Source organism: Lutjanus erythropterus, chromosome 2 (genome assembly GCF_056507025.1).
Source record: "Lutjanus erythropterus isolate fLutEry1 chromosome 2, fLutEry1.hap2, whole genome shotgun sequence".
Taxonomy (NCBI): domain Eukaryota; kingdom Metazoa; phylum Chordata; class Actinopteri; order Lutjaniformes; family Lutjanidae; genus Lutjanus; species Lutjanus erythropterus.
The window spans coordinates 45,708,761-45,726,619 of record NC_139318.1 but is presented as its reverse complement, the minus strand read 5'-3'; the positions used below and the strand labels follow the sequence as shown (position 1 = coordinate 45,726,619).

Genomic DNA, 17,859 nt, shown 5'->3' with positions numbered 1-17,859 from the left:
GAGTGTCAACAGTCAATATTTTTCCTCTTAAAGTTGAACAAGAGTTGAATGAGAATTCAAGACAAACTATTGATTGAATAGTCATTGAACAGAATGATTGATTAATAATCAGTTCTGTCAGCATTAAAGGCCACTTGTTCTCTTCTGTTGTCACCTTGTTAACTCCAATCTGTGTGATAAAATCAAAGTACCTGAACAGAACCGACCTCATCACCACACTGAATATTTACATGGATGTTGGACCATTCTGCTAAATCACTCATTATATTCAATCATGACGTCTTTAACAGAACTTTGTGTCCCAGATCCATCTTGGAGACTTTATAAAAAATTATGTTTTATCAAATACAGTATTGAGTGCTGTGAGATAAAGATATTGATTATATATATATTTATTGTTAGCTAGCTCTGTTGTTTGGAGGGTTTCATGCTGTACAGGGGTGTCAAACTCATTTTAGTTAATTCAGCACTCTGATCTCCAGTGGGCTGGACCAGTAAAACCAGTACAGAAACTAAATAACAACACCTCAATTTTTTTCCCTTCTTTTAGTGTACAGAAGTACAACAACATGTGAAAACAGTTATTAAACCATCCATTAACAAAACAGATGATGAACAGTCTGAGATGTCTGAAGAAAAATAAGTGAAATATCAACAACATGTTGCAGTTTTTCTACATTCAGTCAGTCTGCTGTCATTAAATGTGAAGAAATGTGAACTGGTCCATTTTTCTGTTATAAACTCTGTGTCCACTTTTACCTTTTTCGACAAAAACTTTTTCCAGTGGTGTCTCCTGCATGAACAGCAGCCTACGACTGACAGAGTTGAGTCATGTAGTCTGTATGTAAACATGTGGATCTATAACAGCGTCTCCAGCTGCTGCTCTGATTATCAGCATCAACCCCAGTGGACAAATCAGGAAAAACAGTGCATCTGAAAAACTGGAATCAATGACATCTCTGTAATTTTCACACTGGATTGGCTGGATTGGACCCTCCTGGAGACCAGTTCTGGCCCACAGGCTTCATGTTTGACACCCCTGTGTTAGAGGACAGTATATGAAGACACTTGGTTAAGTTGAGGGACAGATTGTTGTCGTGGTGACGGGACAGTTTCCATATGAAAGCAGGATGAGCTTCATGCATATTAATCACTGAAACAACCTTCATTTTCAGCATCACAACTGTCTGCCTCAACACAACCATAATCCAAACCTCAACCTGAAACTAAGTTTAACTTTAACCTTAAAACCAGGTTTAACACTGAAACTGACTGAAATAAGTGAAGTGAGTTTAAAACTCAGATTGGGTCTTAAACACTTAACTAAAGCAGCTTCACATCACATGTAGAGCTTGTTATGTTTTCTGGATCAGGTTGTCTGAATGACTGGAGTCTCTCTGTTCATCTCTCATTGTCTCTGTCTGTGGACCTGAAGGAAGGAAAACAAAATGATAATTTATAATAAATATAAAATGTACAAAATGCTTAATGCCTGAGAAGATAAAACAGCTGTCAAGACTCTAAACATGAGAAACATGAAAAGGTTTGTCATCTGTTCATCATGAATATGTTGATACAATAAATTATTTAAACATACCTTTTTTAAAATCAAGTTTGACGCAACCCTTGGCTACAAACACAATGAGAACAACAACAATAATAAGAGGACCGAGAACTGCAGCAACAACAGCAACAACCAGTCCAGACGATGACCCTGAAACTGAAGACATAAAGTTAGTGTCAGAGTGAGAATGTAAGTGCAGATGATAAACAGCAGATTGGAGCTCACAGTCCACACAAAGAACAACTAAAGGTGTTGATGTTCCTGCAGATTCAAACCCCACTGGGATGAATCTCAGCAGGAACAGTGATGTCAGCTTGGATCTTATGTCCAGTTTCCTCCTGCTTGTCTTCACAGCTCAGAGGTTGGTTTTGGTTTTGCTCACAGTAGTGAGGAGGGTGATGTTGTAGCATGGTCCTGTTTCTGAGACGTGCTGCTCATCAGTATGAAGACTGTTTGAATCACTGTCCTGCCACCTCCACTTCAGCCTGTTTACATGTGACTGTTGTTAAACTGCTGCTGTGTCTGACATCTGCAAATGTGTGTGACAATCTGTCTACAGCCGAGGTTCTCTACACACTGAGCCCAGGACACCATGGACTCTGGATTACGTCTTAGAAACACGTCTTTACTTTATCACAGCTGTTGTTAGAGCTCCTATTCATTAGATCGCTTTAAATAAAATACTGCCTGTCCAGATAAACATGCAGCTTAGATAGTTTTATGTCTCACTGAGCAGTAAAAGTATAATTTTCAGGTACTTTTTATGCTACTTAATATTTCTAAACATGGCGGTTCAACATGGCGGCCTCCACAGAAGAGGACCTGCTCCCTCTGTAGATATAAAGGGCTCATTCTAAGGAAACAAAAACACAACGATTCTTATTTTCAGGTGATTATCCACTAATGAAAACATACTTATGAATATTATGTGAACAGAAGTCCCTCTGCACAGCCAGTCTCAAGGATCAGGTGCTGGTCGGCCACAGGAACATCTCAAATAAAATCATCAACATAAACCAGCGCACACTGAACTGACTTACTGTGATTTTATTCATTTATCATCTATGTTTTGAAACTGGTAGCCGACATCACTGTGACTGAAAACTCTTTTTTGGTAGATTTTGATGTGGAGAGTTTGTAGACTAATATTCCACATGAAGGTGGATTAGAAGCTGTGAATTTTGATCTTGATCTTGGGAAAGATAAACTTCCAGTGGAACTGCTTATGTCACTTACTAAGTTCATCCTAAAATCTAATGACTTCATGTTTGACAATAAGTATCACCTGCGATCTCCAGGAACAAGTATGGAGTCACCATTTGCTCCTAACTATGCAAATTTGTTGGTGGGTTTATGTGAAGACAGATATATATTTAACAACAAGCCCTTTGCTAAGAGCATCTTGTTTTTCAGAAGATAAATTGATGACGTCCTCATGAGGTTTACAGGCTCTGAGAATCAACTTAAGGCATTTAGTGACCATATAAATAGGATTTATCCCACCTTGCATTTTACTATGGAATACAGTCGAGAAAAAATTCACTTCTTGGACCTTTGGATCACTGTTAATGAAAACAAACAAATACAGACATCTATTTATAGTAAGGAAACTGATAGAAACAGCATCTTGCACTCTACTAGTTTCCATCCTGACCATATTATCAGTAACATCCCATATGGTCAGTTTGTCAGATTGAGAAGAAGATGCAGTGAAGAAGATGATTATCAAACTGAGGCTAAAGAAATGTCCCAGAGCTTTAAACAAAGAGGGTTTAACCAGACACTTGTTGACCAAGAGAATAAAAAAGCTCATGAAAAACAAAAAGAGTGAAGAACGACTTAATCCTTCCTCTAAACACTCTGACAACAGAGTGACCTTTGTATCTGAATATTGTTCAGCATCTATGCAAGTCAACAGGATTATAAACAAACACTGGAAAATCCTAGAATGTGATCCGAGTTTGGACCATTTGACATCTCCCAAACCTCGCTTTTCTTTTAAAAGACGTAGAAATGTCAGAGATTTTGTGGTTGGTTCTCTGTACGAGGAACCCACACAAACTAATCGTCTCAACAGGTTTATGGAAATTATAGATGTGGAAAATGTTCACGTTGTTCTGATACGTTTGACACCAAAACATTCAATCACCAACATTCAGGAAAGAAATACAGCGTCAAAGAATTCATGAATCGTCTTTCTACACGTGTCATTTACATTTTGAAACGTCCTCGTGGTTTAATGTATGTGGGCCGAACAAAACGTCGCCTCAGACTGAGAACCGCTGAGCGTAAGGTGGCCGTTAGAAACAGGAACACGGATGATGTCATCGCTGGACGTTACAAAGAGAAAAAACACGGGTCTGTCACTTCACTCAAATCTGTGGGTGTTGAAAAAGTGCAACCCAGTCCAAGAGGAGGTGATCTGATCAAGCAACTTTTAAGAGGGGAAGAGTTTTGGATCCATGAATTGAAAACACTTGAGCCATATGGACTTAATGAAACACAGGATTTGAATTCCTTTCTGTGATATAAATATGAACTTATATCTCCCTCCACAGGTCATTTGGATCCACAGGGAGAGATGAGACATCAGGTCCCTTGTCTCTTCCCTGTCACTCCCCCTTTCTGTCTAACAGTGTAGAGGGACAGAAGTAGGACCTGCAGTCCATCTCTTTTTTTAAATCTCTAACTTCAGTCATCTGCATAATGGTATGATCTTAACTTACAGATTATTCTTCTAACACTTGGAACTCTTTATGACTCTCGCTTTGTTTTTTGATCTGTGTCATTTTGTGTGAATTTATTATTGTGCTTTTTGGTTAAATTGTAAACGATCTTTTGAAAAATGGTTTTTGAAGAATGTTAAAGGAAAAATGTAGAAAAAGAAAAATGAAATAAGTGTGATTATTAGTCACAGGACCCGTGTATATTTAGCTCACCTGTGAGAGCTCATGTGTTTCTGCTGAGCGAACCTGAAGACGCCACGGGCGAAACACGTCGTTCGCTCTGAATAAAAATCACAGTAACTCAGTTCAGTGTGCGCTGGTTTATGTCGATGATTTGATGAATATTATATCTGTGACATATTCTGACAATAAACCCTCCTAAATGTTACAGACTGGACCTTTAAGTACAGACTGTGAGTTGTTCTTCCACCACTGACTGCTGCTCAGTGACGTCCAGATTAAAATCATGATGAGCTTCTTGGTGGAGGGTCGACTCTACAGTTATTGGAGCACAATGAGAGGAGAGATACACAGTCTGGATTTATGCAGCATGACGCTCTTAAAGATAAATAGACTTTAAACTCATTAATAAAAGGCTGTAAAGAATATTTAGAGATTCTTGTTCACATACAGACTGAGACACAGTTTCACATCTCTCCACATACATGCTGCTTTAATACTCACAATTACTACAACTAGAAAATGATCGTTCATGTTTGAAACTTGGAGCTACAACCTGAATAAGAACTGATAATCAAATCTGATTTTAGCACTAATTCCAAGTTTAAACTGTCCAGTAAAAACTCCAGTTCAAATCCTTTATGTGCCTCCATGGTATCAGATTATTTCCAGGAACTATCTCTGTATATATTTAGAGTTAAAGTCTGCTCCTAGTTTTTACTTTCACTTCAGTTTCTAGTTCAGTTCAATAAAATGATAAAATCCTGACTGACTAAAATCTTCTCTCCATGTCTGAGTGTTGTTTGGGCTCCTCTGATTGGTCGACTCTGCTGTTGCTGTGCTTTCTGTCTCCAGGGCTGCAGACCTGTTGGGAGGTTCATCAGCAGCATGGACACACCTGGACACCTCTGTGTCGTGTCTTTGCTTTCCTTTTCTTTGTTTTTACAGCAAAACATCCAGCGGCACATTTTCACTCATCCACTCCCGACACTACTGACTTTCCACATTGAGAACATGTGTTTGTTTGTGTGTCTCCTGTTTGTGTCTCAGTCTCACAGTCGGCCTGTGACAGTGTCTTTATGTTGTTTCTTATGTGATTCATGTGGAACTTTGCTGCTGCACTTTCTCATTGGGATCAATAAAGTTCTCTATCTAATCTATACAACTACAGATAATCAAACCTTCAGAGAGCCTCGCTGGATTTTGGTGGAACATGTGGAACAATAATTCTTCACTTTCACAACATTTTTTCTTTTCACTTGTGGAACAGAAATGTCTCTGATTCTAATGACTTCAGTCTCTAAATCGTCCTCGTCTTCATGTTTTCATGTTGATCCTCAGGATCAGCTCACAGCAGACATTTATAAATCTCTTACTGGGTTTGTGTGTCGACTTTAAGAAATTCTTGTGTGTGTTTGTGTGACTGATCAGACTGATGTCAACATTTACTACAAACTCCAGTTCTTTCTGTTGTTTCCAATCACAATTTCCCTTTTGTTCAGTCTGAACACATATTAAAAGTTTTTGAAAACAACTAATATATGACAAGCAAAAATCTTACCATTAATTTGTGCATAAATCTCGGCTTTAATCTGATGGTTGATTTCCTCCTGTGTGACGACACAGTAAAAGTTGTCAGTCTTGGTCACAGTAGTTTGGAGGATGATGTCATAGCTGCCTCCTCTCTCTGTGACCTGTGGTTCTTTAGCAGGAAGGATGTTTCCAGAACTGTCCTGCCACTTTACTTTAGGTTTTGGAGAAACACCAAGAACTTCACACTTCAGCAGCATCCCATCGTCTGTTTTAAGTATCGTGACAGACGGTTTTGAAGCTGCACCTGTGAACATAGTAGAAACGACAACAAATTATATAATAAAAGACAATTACAGCATTAGAATAAAGTCACATTTTGATGTTTTTAATCACATCTCTGCTTGTAAATGTTGATCAGAGTTTGTTTCAGATTGAATAAAAGCAGAATAAAGTGAAATAAATAGTAAAGCAGCCTGTTCACCCTGCTGTATCTGCTGCTGTACCACCAGACTGAAGAGCAGCTTCTTCCCTCAGACTGTCAGACTGCTTCATTCATCATCAGCACTTCACCTTAGAAATTACTTTGTTCTCTACTTTCATTTATCTCTTCAATCAATCAATCGATCAATCGATCAATCAATCGATCAATCGATCAGAGAGGGAACTACAACAGAATCTCATTTGACATCCTTGTTGTAAATGATCAATTAATCACCTTGTATCCTTGTTCAACACAGTATAAGACACAATTACACACCTTGTATAAGAGATCATATTTCAGACACGTTCAACTTCTACCAAAGGTTTGCTCTCTATTTACAACCACACTAGAGCTGCAACTAACTATTATTTTCATTATACATTCATCTGATCGTCATTTTATTCATTGATCCATTAGTTGTTTGGTCCATAAAATGTCAGAAAATGGTGGAAAATGTCAATCTGTGTTTCCTAAAGTCCAAGACGACGTCCTCAAATGTCTTATTTTGTCCAAAACCCAAAGATATTCAGTTTACTGTCAGAGAGGAGGAAAGAAACTTGAAAATATTCACATTTGAGAAGCTGAAATCAGAGAATTTGGACACTTTTTAATAAAAAAAAAATGACTCAAAATGATTAATCTGTTATCAAAACAGTTGGTGATTAATTTAATAATCAATTAATAATGGATTAATGGGTGCAGCTCTAAACTATTTCTGACTCATATCATGACAGAAGCTCAGATACAGTGAAGATGTTTGGACAACCCTTTACATTTTCACACTACATTTATTCTTCTAAAACATATATTGAAATGATTTCACATTAAATTTGTCGTCTGATATGTGGACGATATTTTCTTCGACACTAAAGTCGTTTAAAAAATCAAGTCAAATATGAAACAGAAGCTCTTAGAAGCTTGTGCACCTCTTGTGTTCTCAGGGTTTAATTGTGTCAGTGAGTCACTTTATTAGGTTCACCTGTACAATCTAATGTCATCCAATACAAGTGTTGTGACATGAAGTTGACTTTCTGACGTCTATAATGTCGAGTTTGTTTTCACACTGTCACACAGCTCTTCATTCACTTCTATGTTTGATCACTGAGCTCATAGTTAGTGATGCTGTTGAACTGGACTGCATTATATTCACAGGTGTTTCTAATATTGTGAGCAGCTCATGTTTGTAAAGACGGAGGAGAAAATATTAGAAAGAGCTCTCAGTATAATGTCGTCCAGAACAACAGCACCTTTAACTGTGAGCTCAGTAATAAAGTGAGTGTATCTGATCAACAGTCTCAGGAGAACATTATCACACATTTGTTCTTTAAAACTACACCTTTGTTCACCTTTCATCATTTCAATTTATCCACGGCTCCAAAATACACACTCAATTATTTCACACACGCAAAAACTTCAATCCTCATCAAATATTTGACAAATCTGACCAAATCAGCCCCGAATGAAACAAGAGGTGAACTATTCTAAAAGAAACTGTGTAAAACGTGAGCTGAGTCCAAACCTTTTGTACTGCAGTAAACTAATAGAAAAACTCTCATCAAATATCAAACACTGGCTTTTTAAAAGCAAACACGTCTTGTTTCATAAACTGTTTCACACATTAACAAACAAACATTTACAGACACACCAGCTACAAGTACTCAAGTACTGTCATTAAGGATCATTTTCAGGTACTTGTACTCCAGTATTTACATTTTATGATACTTTATACTTTTACTTCACTACATTTCAGAGGGAAATATTGTAGTTTTACTCCACTACATGTAAAAAAAAAAAAGAAGCTGGGTAAACTCATAATTTAAAGGTCTTGAGTAGATTTTTGAGTTTTGCTGACCTATAATCTTTTGTTCAGATAATTTATTTTTCTTCTTTAGATAAACTTGAATCCCTGAGTTTTAGAAACTTATAGAAATGTATATTTCTAATATTGTTTACAGTCAGCAGTGATTTGTCATTATTTTGGAGCTTGAAAATTAAATGGTTGCAATAGAAAATATTAAATTATTTACCATTATTCACTTTAACTTAAATGAGTTTACTTAACAATTTTAAAAATAAAATTTTTGGAGGGTTTCTAAAACTGAAACATTTAAGTTTACCTAAAGAAGAAAAGTAAGTTATCTCAACAAAATATTATTAGTTGGTAAAACTTTTTAAAAACTTAAGAGTTTGAGTTCAAAACTAAAAGTCTATTAAAAAAGTTGCCTCAACAAAGTTTTCTCAACTTGTTCATTTTTCCAGTGTACATTTATCAGACAGATATAGTTACTAGTTTGATCTCACATACAAAACATATGATCAACTTATAGAACTTATATATACATTAGAACAAGAACACAGTATTACTGTATTACTTTAGTGTAACAGAAAACACTGTTAAGATCTTAGAAAACAGATTTCAAATAATATTTGAAGATAATTTTGAAGCAGAACAAATTATTCTAAACTCACAATGTGCATCTGAAAGTATTTGTTGTGTTCTTTTATCTTTCTGTTTCTCTTGATTTGAACTGCACTAGTTTACTTTTTAACTCTTTTATCTTTTGTTTCTCTTGTCTGTACTTTTGCACTTTTTAATGATAAATCTTTGACCTTTTTACTGTATTTTTATTTCTGTGTGAAACACTTTGAATCACTCCAGTGTATGAAATGTGATCTACAAATAAAGCTGCCTTAAAGTTCACGGACGTCCAAACGTTCAAATATACAACATTCATATAAGTTTAGTGTAATAATCTTATTTGTGAGGTTGTTGCTTCATTTCCTGGAGAAGAAAGTTGACTTCAGCCTGTTTACACTCAGTACTTCTGCTGTCAGGAAGCTGCACACACAATCACACATCTGTCTGTAAATCACAGCTGTATAATGACACTCTGCTGACATTTTGTGTCCTCTGTGCTGCAGCCTGACGCTTCCATCAGACGTCACCTGTGATTGGTTGAATCGGCCCACGTGCTTTAGTGAAGCTGCACACGCTCACATTTAATACAAAGCACAAGCCAAATGTTAGTAAGTGTGTCAAGTGTTGAACATTAGTGAACTCCTGGTTTCACACTCACACAGAGGAGGAGGATTCCTGCTCACATTTACAAATCACAATGTGGACACTTTCTCTCTTCTTTTCATCTCCATTTTCACTTCAACTCAAAACCTGATGCTGCATTTCAACTTTCTTCTGCTTGTAATCAACCAACACTCTGCTGCAGTCGATGAAACAAGTGGAAAGAAGAGACATTTATACCAACATGTTTGTCATCTGGGAGCCTCACTGCAATGTAATGATACTAATGACAAGTTTAAACTGTCCAGGAAAAACTACAACAAGGATTAATAAAGCTCTCTCTCTCTGTCTCTCTCTCTCTCTCTGTCTCTCTCTCTCTCTCTATCTCTCTCTCTGTGTCTCTCTCTCTCTCTGTCTCTCTCTGTCTCTCTCTCTCTCTCTCTGTCTCTGTCTCTCTCTGTCTCTGTCTCTCTCTCTCTCTCTCTCCAGTCCCTGCTCTCTTCTCTCCTCAGACTCCACAGACCTCCACAGTCCTCCAGCTGTCCACTACATGTCCTCACACTTTCATGTCTGTCCTCAAACATGTCCTCTGAAACATGTTGACAAACAGTAAATGTAACACTGTGAATGGAACTGAATATCATGTAGAGCTCATGTAGTATTAGTGTAGAATCACTGTTGTATTATTAATGATGTTCATCGTCCTAAAAGGTCAATTCAGACTCAACACAAAGTTCAGTTTGTCTCCATTTAATCCTCTGAGTTTGACTGTTGGAGAGTTTTTGGAGCCAAAACACCAAAATTACTGACAATACAGATGTTAGCTACAGCTAACTAGAAATGTACACACCGATTGTGTGTGTTTGTGTGACTGATCAGACCGATCTCAACATTTCTGTTGTTTCCCTCCAGACCCTCTCATTCTTCCTCTGATCTCTGTAGATTAATGAAGTGGAGTCTCAGAGTCTCAGGATCAGAGTTGATTTTTCAAACATTTTCAAGTTGTGCAGATTTCTTCATCATAAGTTTCTTTATAACTATATATCTATATCTATATAACTTTCTTTAGTTTCATAATGTGCATAAAAAAAAGAAGAAGAATCTCACCACTGATATGCACATAAATCTTAGCATGAGTGCGATGGCCAATTTCCTCCTGTGTGACTACACAGTGATAGTTGTCAGTCTTGGTCACAGTGGTGTTGAGAGTGATGGAGTAACGTCCTCCTCTCTCTGTGACCTGTGGTTCTTCAGTAGGAAGGATGTTTCCAGAACTGTCCTGCCACTCTACTTTAGGTTTTGGAGACGCACCATGAACCTCACACTGCAGCAGAGACCAGTCCTTTGTTTCATGAAGTGCAGTGACAAATGGTTTTGGAGCTGCACCTGTACACATAATAGTAACAATCAATTATAAATATATACGTGAGACAATTTCAATACTAGAAATGTAACATTGTGATGCTTTTTCATCACCCCTTTTCTGCTTTTCAATGAGCATATCTAAGTGGGGAAAACATATTAAGTTTATTTATTTCAATATTTGTTAACTTATCACTATTTCTGACTCATGTCATAAGAGGAGCACATATTCATTAGAACAAGAACACAGTAGAAAATCCTTAAATTTACGCACCCTGCAGACTTAATAAATTCAGGTAAATGTCTCCAGTTTTAAGAAGTGATGTGTAGTTTCTTGCACACACAAGAATGATAAGTCTATGGCACACAGTGATTAATTCAAATTCAGTATTTCTCAATGATTTCAGGCCTGTGAAACCAAACTCACAACACACAGCTGTGACAGGTAGACAATGACGTCATCACAGTCAGGACTCACCTGGGATGTTTTCCTCTGATCTGTCTTTTAAGATACGACCTGAAAGACAAAACAAAACAGATGTTAGGCTGTTTGTGAAATATCAACTTGGCAGACATGTAATACTGTAGAAAAAATGTGAGAGTGCACACTCAGATTTCATCTACTATAGACTGAAGACATTTCATTGGACAGAGAGACATAATGGACAATGTGTGACTAATATCAGGCATGTTTGATCCAGAGGTGATCACTCCAGATGTGGCTGCAGCTCTGTGGGGACCAGGCTCTGCCAGATGTGTATTGTGACTACTTGACAAAAGTCCATGTGGGACTCTTAAAGCAGTGTCGTCAGTAAATGAGCGGCCATCTTGAAGTGTTTAATGAAAGCACTCACCAACAACAAGCTTAATGTGGAACATTTGACTCGGCTGAAGACGTGGAAAAGCACAGGTGTAGTTTCCACTGTCAGACACCTTGGTATTTCTGATGATTATGGAGGCGTTGCCGCGCTTCAGTTGGTCTTGAAAATGTGAGACGCGACCTTTGAAGTGCTCATCTTGACCTGTACGGTCCTTATTGTAATGATGGCCTTCATCATACAGGAACACCTCCTTCTGACCATCTTTCTTCCAGTCAAAGAGCTTTGACTCAATGTTGATGCTGAGGGAACAGGGTAAAATAACATCACTGCCTTCTTCCACCACCACTGGTCCTGGAAGATAAAAACATGGATTCATCACCATGTTTACATCAACAGTCAGGAAGTGAAGACACACACATGGAAGGATGTTGTTTTAACAAATAAACTTATAACAACTAACTTTTCATTTTGTTGTCTGGCACACTGTCCTCAGAAAATCCTTTGAATTTCCCTTCAGACTGCATCTTTTTTCCTTTACTTCTTTATGTTCATTTATATTTTTTATACTTCCATATACCTAATCAACCCAACCAAAAAAGGCAATGAGTAATAGCCAATTAGAGGTAGAGTAGTACGGCTTATGACTTTGCCCTCCTGGAGAAAAAAAATATATCTATAACCCTGTGTGAAATAACCATAGTTCAATGCCAAATAATCATCTGTTTTTCAAGATAAAACTGCAGATTTTAGTGTCCTTTAATTGTCACCAGTCTAAGACACACCTGTGTCATAATCCTGCAGTTTAATCAGATTTAACACCAAATCTGAGAGAAAAAAAACTTTTGTGTTCTTAGAAGAAGTTTTACATCTTAAACTTCAACTCATGTAAACTGGAGCTCAAAGCAAAGTGTTGTCTAACTGTGTTGTGTAGTGATGGATGGATCTGTCCATGGTGCTGAAGGAACAGATGTGATGTGATCGTGTCTTTTTCTCTCAGTCCCTTCAGTCAGTTTAGTCTTGGATCTATAATAAACTGTAGATCAGAAAATATTAGACTCTCCATCTACCACCATTATGACTGATGATAAAATACAGCAGTGTAGACTGAACATGTTCAGCTACAGACAGTTCAGTCTGTAAAAACAGCTGGAACCAACAGTAGAATATATATGTACACTGTCAGTAAGTGTAATATCAGTATATCAGTAGTAAACAGTGTAATCGTAGCGGACAGACTCAGATTAGATCATAAATATCAGCGTCTAAAGTTCAGTGACGCATTTCTGTCTGCAGGATGGAGGCGACGCCCTGAACATCATATATATGATAAACCTGTAATTCATTAGTTTTCTTACCTTTTTCTTCACCAAACGTTATTTCACACCAAGTCACGAGACACACACTCACGACACCGAGAACCTTCATGGTTAATGACGTCATTCGAAGATCAAATCTCACTATGACGTCACTGTAAGATCACTAACGAACATTTAAACGACTTCTGTCTCTCTGAGCTGCACATCACAAACACTTTCGATTCTTCAGCTTCTGCACAGACACTTCCGTTGCGGTCATCCTTCACAATAAAAGCCTCATTTATACCAATATTATGACTTGTGAATTCAGGTGAAAATATTCAGAGATCAAATCAAAATATCACCTGAGCAGAACTTTATCTTCACACTGACATTTCACATTTGACTGTAGCTGTGAGGGGGAATGAGCCTGAAGAGTAAAAATGAACGTCTGATTAAGTTTATCTGGATGAAAAACTGCAGCTTGTTTAATGTAAAGGATATTTTTCTGTAATAACAGGTGTGGATACTTTACATTTTATTTATTTATTATATCTTAATCCAGTGTAAAAAGTCTCCTCATGTTATTCGGACATTAAATGAGAGAATAAAAGCTGAAGCTGCCCTGAGGCTCAGAGGTTAAAGGTCAACCATGAACCACAACACACTGCTTCTGTATGGATCCAAGCTGTAGGAAACCTCTTTCCTTCACTAACTGCTGATTTATCAGCTGATACAACAAACTCTGAACACAGAAACATCAGAAACAGTCACAACACACAGTTAGACATTTTTCATGTTTTATTCAGACGTTTGTAAAGAAATGATGACGCTCTGCCTGAAATGACATCATATCCTGCAAGAGCATCATCAGTTAACAACATAAACACCAATGAAGCTTAAATATCTCAGTCAACAACAGGAAACACTCAGTGTCCAGTTTATTAGGTACACTGAGCTAAAACTAATGCAGTCTAATACAACAGTCCTGCAGTAAATCCTCCTTCATGAAGGTTTTAATGTTCAGCTTTGATCTGCATTAGTTTTAGTTCAGTGTACCTAATAAACTGGACACTGAGTGTAAAGTTCACTGTGTAACTGAACCTGACAGACTCTGACTGAGCAACTTAACAAATAAAAAGAACGAAAAAGGATCAAATGATGTCAACAAAAATATAAAAATCAAGTCATTATATTTCACTTTAGCTGCAAAATATTAAAATTTTTTACTGGACAACAGTCTAGTAGGCAGGTTTATTTTGACCTGATATTGGAATTAAATTAATCTACGCTGATAGACAAGTAAAAATGAAATGCAGAAAATAAACAAAATTTAAAGTAAAAGAATAAAAAACAGAGTGCAAGAAGTCAACAACATTGATGACAGATCGAGTGTCAATAGTCAATAATTTTTCTCTTAAAGTTGAACAAGAGTTGAATCAGAATTCAAGACAAACTATTAATTGAATAGTCATTGAACAGAATGATTGATTAATAATCAGTTCTGTCAGCATTAAAGGCCACTTGTTCTCTTCTGTTGTCACCTTGTTAACTCCAATCTGTGTGATAAAATCAAAGTACCTGAACAGAACCGACCTCATCACCACACTGAATATTTACATGGATGTTGGACCATTCTGCTAAATCACTCATTAAATTCAATCATGACGTCTTTAACAGAACTTTGTGTCCCACATTCATCTTAGACACTTTTTTAAAAACTATGTTTTATCAAATACAGTATTGAGTGCTGTGAGATAAAGGTATTGATTGTATATATATTTATTGTTAGCTAGCTCTGTAGTTTGGAGGGTTCATGCTGTACAGGGGTGTCAAACTCATTTTAGTTCATTTAACCCAATTTGATCTCAAGTGGGCTGGACCAGTAAAACCAGTACAGAATAACCTCTAAATAACAAAACCTCAAAAATGTCTGCTGTCATTACATGTGAAGAAATGTGAACTGGTCCATTTTTCTTTGATAACTCGACACTCTGTGTCCACTTTTTTTTAAAGACTTTTTCCCCTGGTGTCTCCTGCATGAACAGCAGCCTGCGACTGACAGAGTTGAGTCATGTAGTCTGTATGTAAACATGTGGATCTATAACAGCGTCTCCAGCTGCTGCTCTGATTATCAGCATCAACCCCAGTGGACAAATCAGGAAAAACAGTGCAGCTGAAAAACTGGAATTAATGACATCTCTGTAATTTTCATACTGGATCGGCTGGACTGGACCCTGTGGGAGACCAGTTCTGGCCCGCAGGCTGCATGTTTGACACCCCTGTGTTAGAGGACAGTATATGAAGACACCTGGTTAAGTTGAGGGACAGATTGTTGTCGTGGTGACGGGACAGTTTCCATATGAAAGCAGGATGAGCTTCATGCATATTAATCACTGAAACAACCTTCATTTTCAGCATCACAACTGTCTGCCTCAACACAACCAGAATCCAAACCTCAACCTGAAACTAAGTTTAACTTTAACCTTAAAACCAGGTTTAACACTTAAACTTACTGAAATAAGTGAAGAGCAGAAAAAATGTCCAGCATGAAACTCGACAGCTCACACAGACTTCAGCAGCTTCACATCACATGTAGAGCTTGTTATGTTTTTTGGATCAGATTGTCTGAATGACTGGAGTCTCTCTGTCCGTCTCTCACTGTCTCTTTCTGTGGACCTGAAGGAAGGAAAACAAAGTTATATTCAACATCTTAATCTGGGTGTATAAAGAATGTGGTGTGTTGTCTGTTCATCATGAATATGTTGATACAATGAACTATTTAAACTTACCTTTCTTACAATGTTTGTACTGCAGCCCAGCTAGAACGGCAACAACAATAAGAAGAATTGCAATAGCAACTGCACCACCGACAACCACTTCAGTGGAGAACCCTGAAACTGAAGATAAAGTTTGTGTCAGAGTGAGAATGTAAGTGCAGATGATAAACAGCAGATTGGAGCTCACAGTCCACACAAAGAACAACTAAAGGTGTTGATGTTCCTGCAGATTCAAACCCCACTGGGATGAATCTCAGCAGGAACAGTGATGTCAGCTTGGATCTTATGTCCAGTTTCCTCCTGCTTGTCTTCACAGCTCAGAGGTTGGTTTTGGTTTTGCTCACAGTAGTGAGGAGGGTGATGTTGTAGCATGGTCCTGTTTCTGAGACGTGCTGCTCATCAGTATGAAGACTGTTTGAATCACTGTCCTGCCACCTCCACTTCAGCCTGTTTACATGTGACTGTTGTTAAACTGCTGCTGTGTCTGACATCTGCAAATGTGTGTGACAATCTGTCTACAGCCGAGGTTCTCTACACACTGAGCCCAGGACACCATGGACTCTGGATTACGTCTTAGAAACACGTCTTTACTTTATCACAGCTGTTGTTAGAGCTCCTATTCATTATATCGGTTTCAATAAAATACTACCTGTCCTGATAAACATGCAGCTTAGATAGTTTTATGTTTCACTGAGCAGTAAAAGTATAATTTTGAGGTACTTTTTATGCTACTTAATATTTCTAAACATGGTGGTTCAACATGGCGGCCTCCACAGAAGAGGACCTGCTCCCTCTGTAGATATAAAGGACTCATTCTAAGGAAACAAAAACACAACGGTTCTTATTTTCAGGTGATTATACACTAATGAAAACATACTTATGAATATTATGTGAACAGAAGTCCCTCTGCACAGCCAGTCTCAAGGATCAGGTGCTGGTCGACCACAGGAACATCTCAAATAAAATCATCGACATAAACCAGCGCACACTGAACTGACTTACTGTGATTTTATTCATTTATCATCTATGTTTTGAAACTGGTGGCCGACATCACTGTGACTGAAAACTCTTTTCTGGTCACTTTTGATGTGGAAAGTTTGTAGACTAATATTCCACATGAAGGTGGATTAGAAGCTGTGAATTTTGATCTCGATCTTGGGAAAGATAAACTTCCAGTGGAACTGCTTATGTCACTTACTAAGTTCATCCTAAAATCTAATGACTTCATGTTTGACAATAAGTATCACCTGCGATCTCCAGGAACAAGTATGGAGTCACCATTTGCTCCTAACTATGCAAATTTGTTGGTGGGTTTATGTGAAGACAGATATATATTTAACAACAAGCCCTTTGCTAAGAGCATCTTGTTTTTCAGAAGATAAATTGATGACGTCCTCATGAGGTTTACAGGCTCTGAGAATCAACTCAAGGCATTTAGTGACCATATAAATAGGATTTATCCCACCTTGCATTTTACTATGGAATACAGTCGAGAAAAAAATTCACTTCTTGGACCTTTGGATCACTGTTAATGAAAACAAACAAATAGAGACATCTATTTATAGTAAGGACACTGATAGAAACAGCATCTTGCACTCTACTAGTTTCCATCCTGACCATATTATCAGTAACATCCCATATGGTCAGTTTGTCAGATTGAGAAGAAGATGCAGTGAAGAAGATGATTATCAAACTGAGGCTAAAGAAATGTCCCAGAGCTTTAAACAAAGAGGGTATAACCAGACACTTGTTGACCAAGAGAATAAAAAAGCTCATGAAAAACAAAAAGAGTGAAGAACGACTTAATCCTTCCTCTAAACACTCTGACAACAGAGTGACCTTTGTATCTGAATATTGTTCAGCATCTATGCAAGTCAACAGGATTATAAACATCCGATCCGAGTTTGGACCATTTGACATCTCCCAAACCTCGCTTTTCTTTTAAAAGACGGAGAAATGTCAGAGATTTTGTGGTTGGTTCTCTGTACGAGGAACCCACACAAACTAATCGTCTCAACAGGTTTATGGAAATTATAGATGTGGAAAATGTTCACGTTGTTCTGATACGTTTGACACCAAAACATTCAATCACCAACAT

The 17,859-nt window shown here is 37.5% G+C and overlaps 1 protein-coding gene across 1 annotated transcript; it reads right to left on the bottom strand.

Annotated features, from left to right (window-relative positions):
* Window positions 1–1,355: 1,355 nt before the first annotated feature.
* Window positions 1,356–13,230, bottom strand: LOC146332301 (CD276 antigen homolog). The gene is made up of 7 exons (XM_084743636.1): window positions 13,042–13,230; window positions 11,720–12,037; window positions 11,344–11,382; window positions 10,611–10,889; window positions 6,032–6,307; window positions 1,598–1,714; window positions 1,356–1,429 (listed from the first exon to the last, which is right to left on the bottom strand). Exons 1-7 carry the CDS (start codon window positions 13,124–13,126, stop codon window positions 1,356–1,358), a joined length of 1,188 nt encoding a protein of 395 aa, XP_084599762.1. The 5' UTR covers window positions 13,127–13,230.
* Window positions 13,231–17,859: the final 4,629 nt, after the last annotated feature.

What these genes read in the sequence shown, in the direction of transcription:
- LOC146332301 (XM_084743636.1), bottom strand. Translation starts at nt 13,126, where the DNA reads ATGACGTCATTAACCATGAAGGTTCTCGGTGTCGTGAGTGTGTGTCTC. An exon ending in CCACATTAAGCTTGTTGTTG is followed by an intron (nt 11,383 to 11,719) that starts GTGAGTGCTTTC and finishes TTTGTCTTTCAG; the next exon opens with GTCGTATCTTAAAAGACAGA. An exon ending in GATTTATGCACAAATTAATG is followed by an intron (nt 1,715 to 6,031) that starts GTAAGATTTTTG and finishes CTTCAGTTTCAG; the next exon opens with GGTCATCGTCTGGACTGGTT.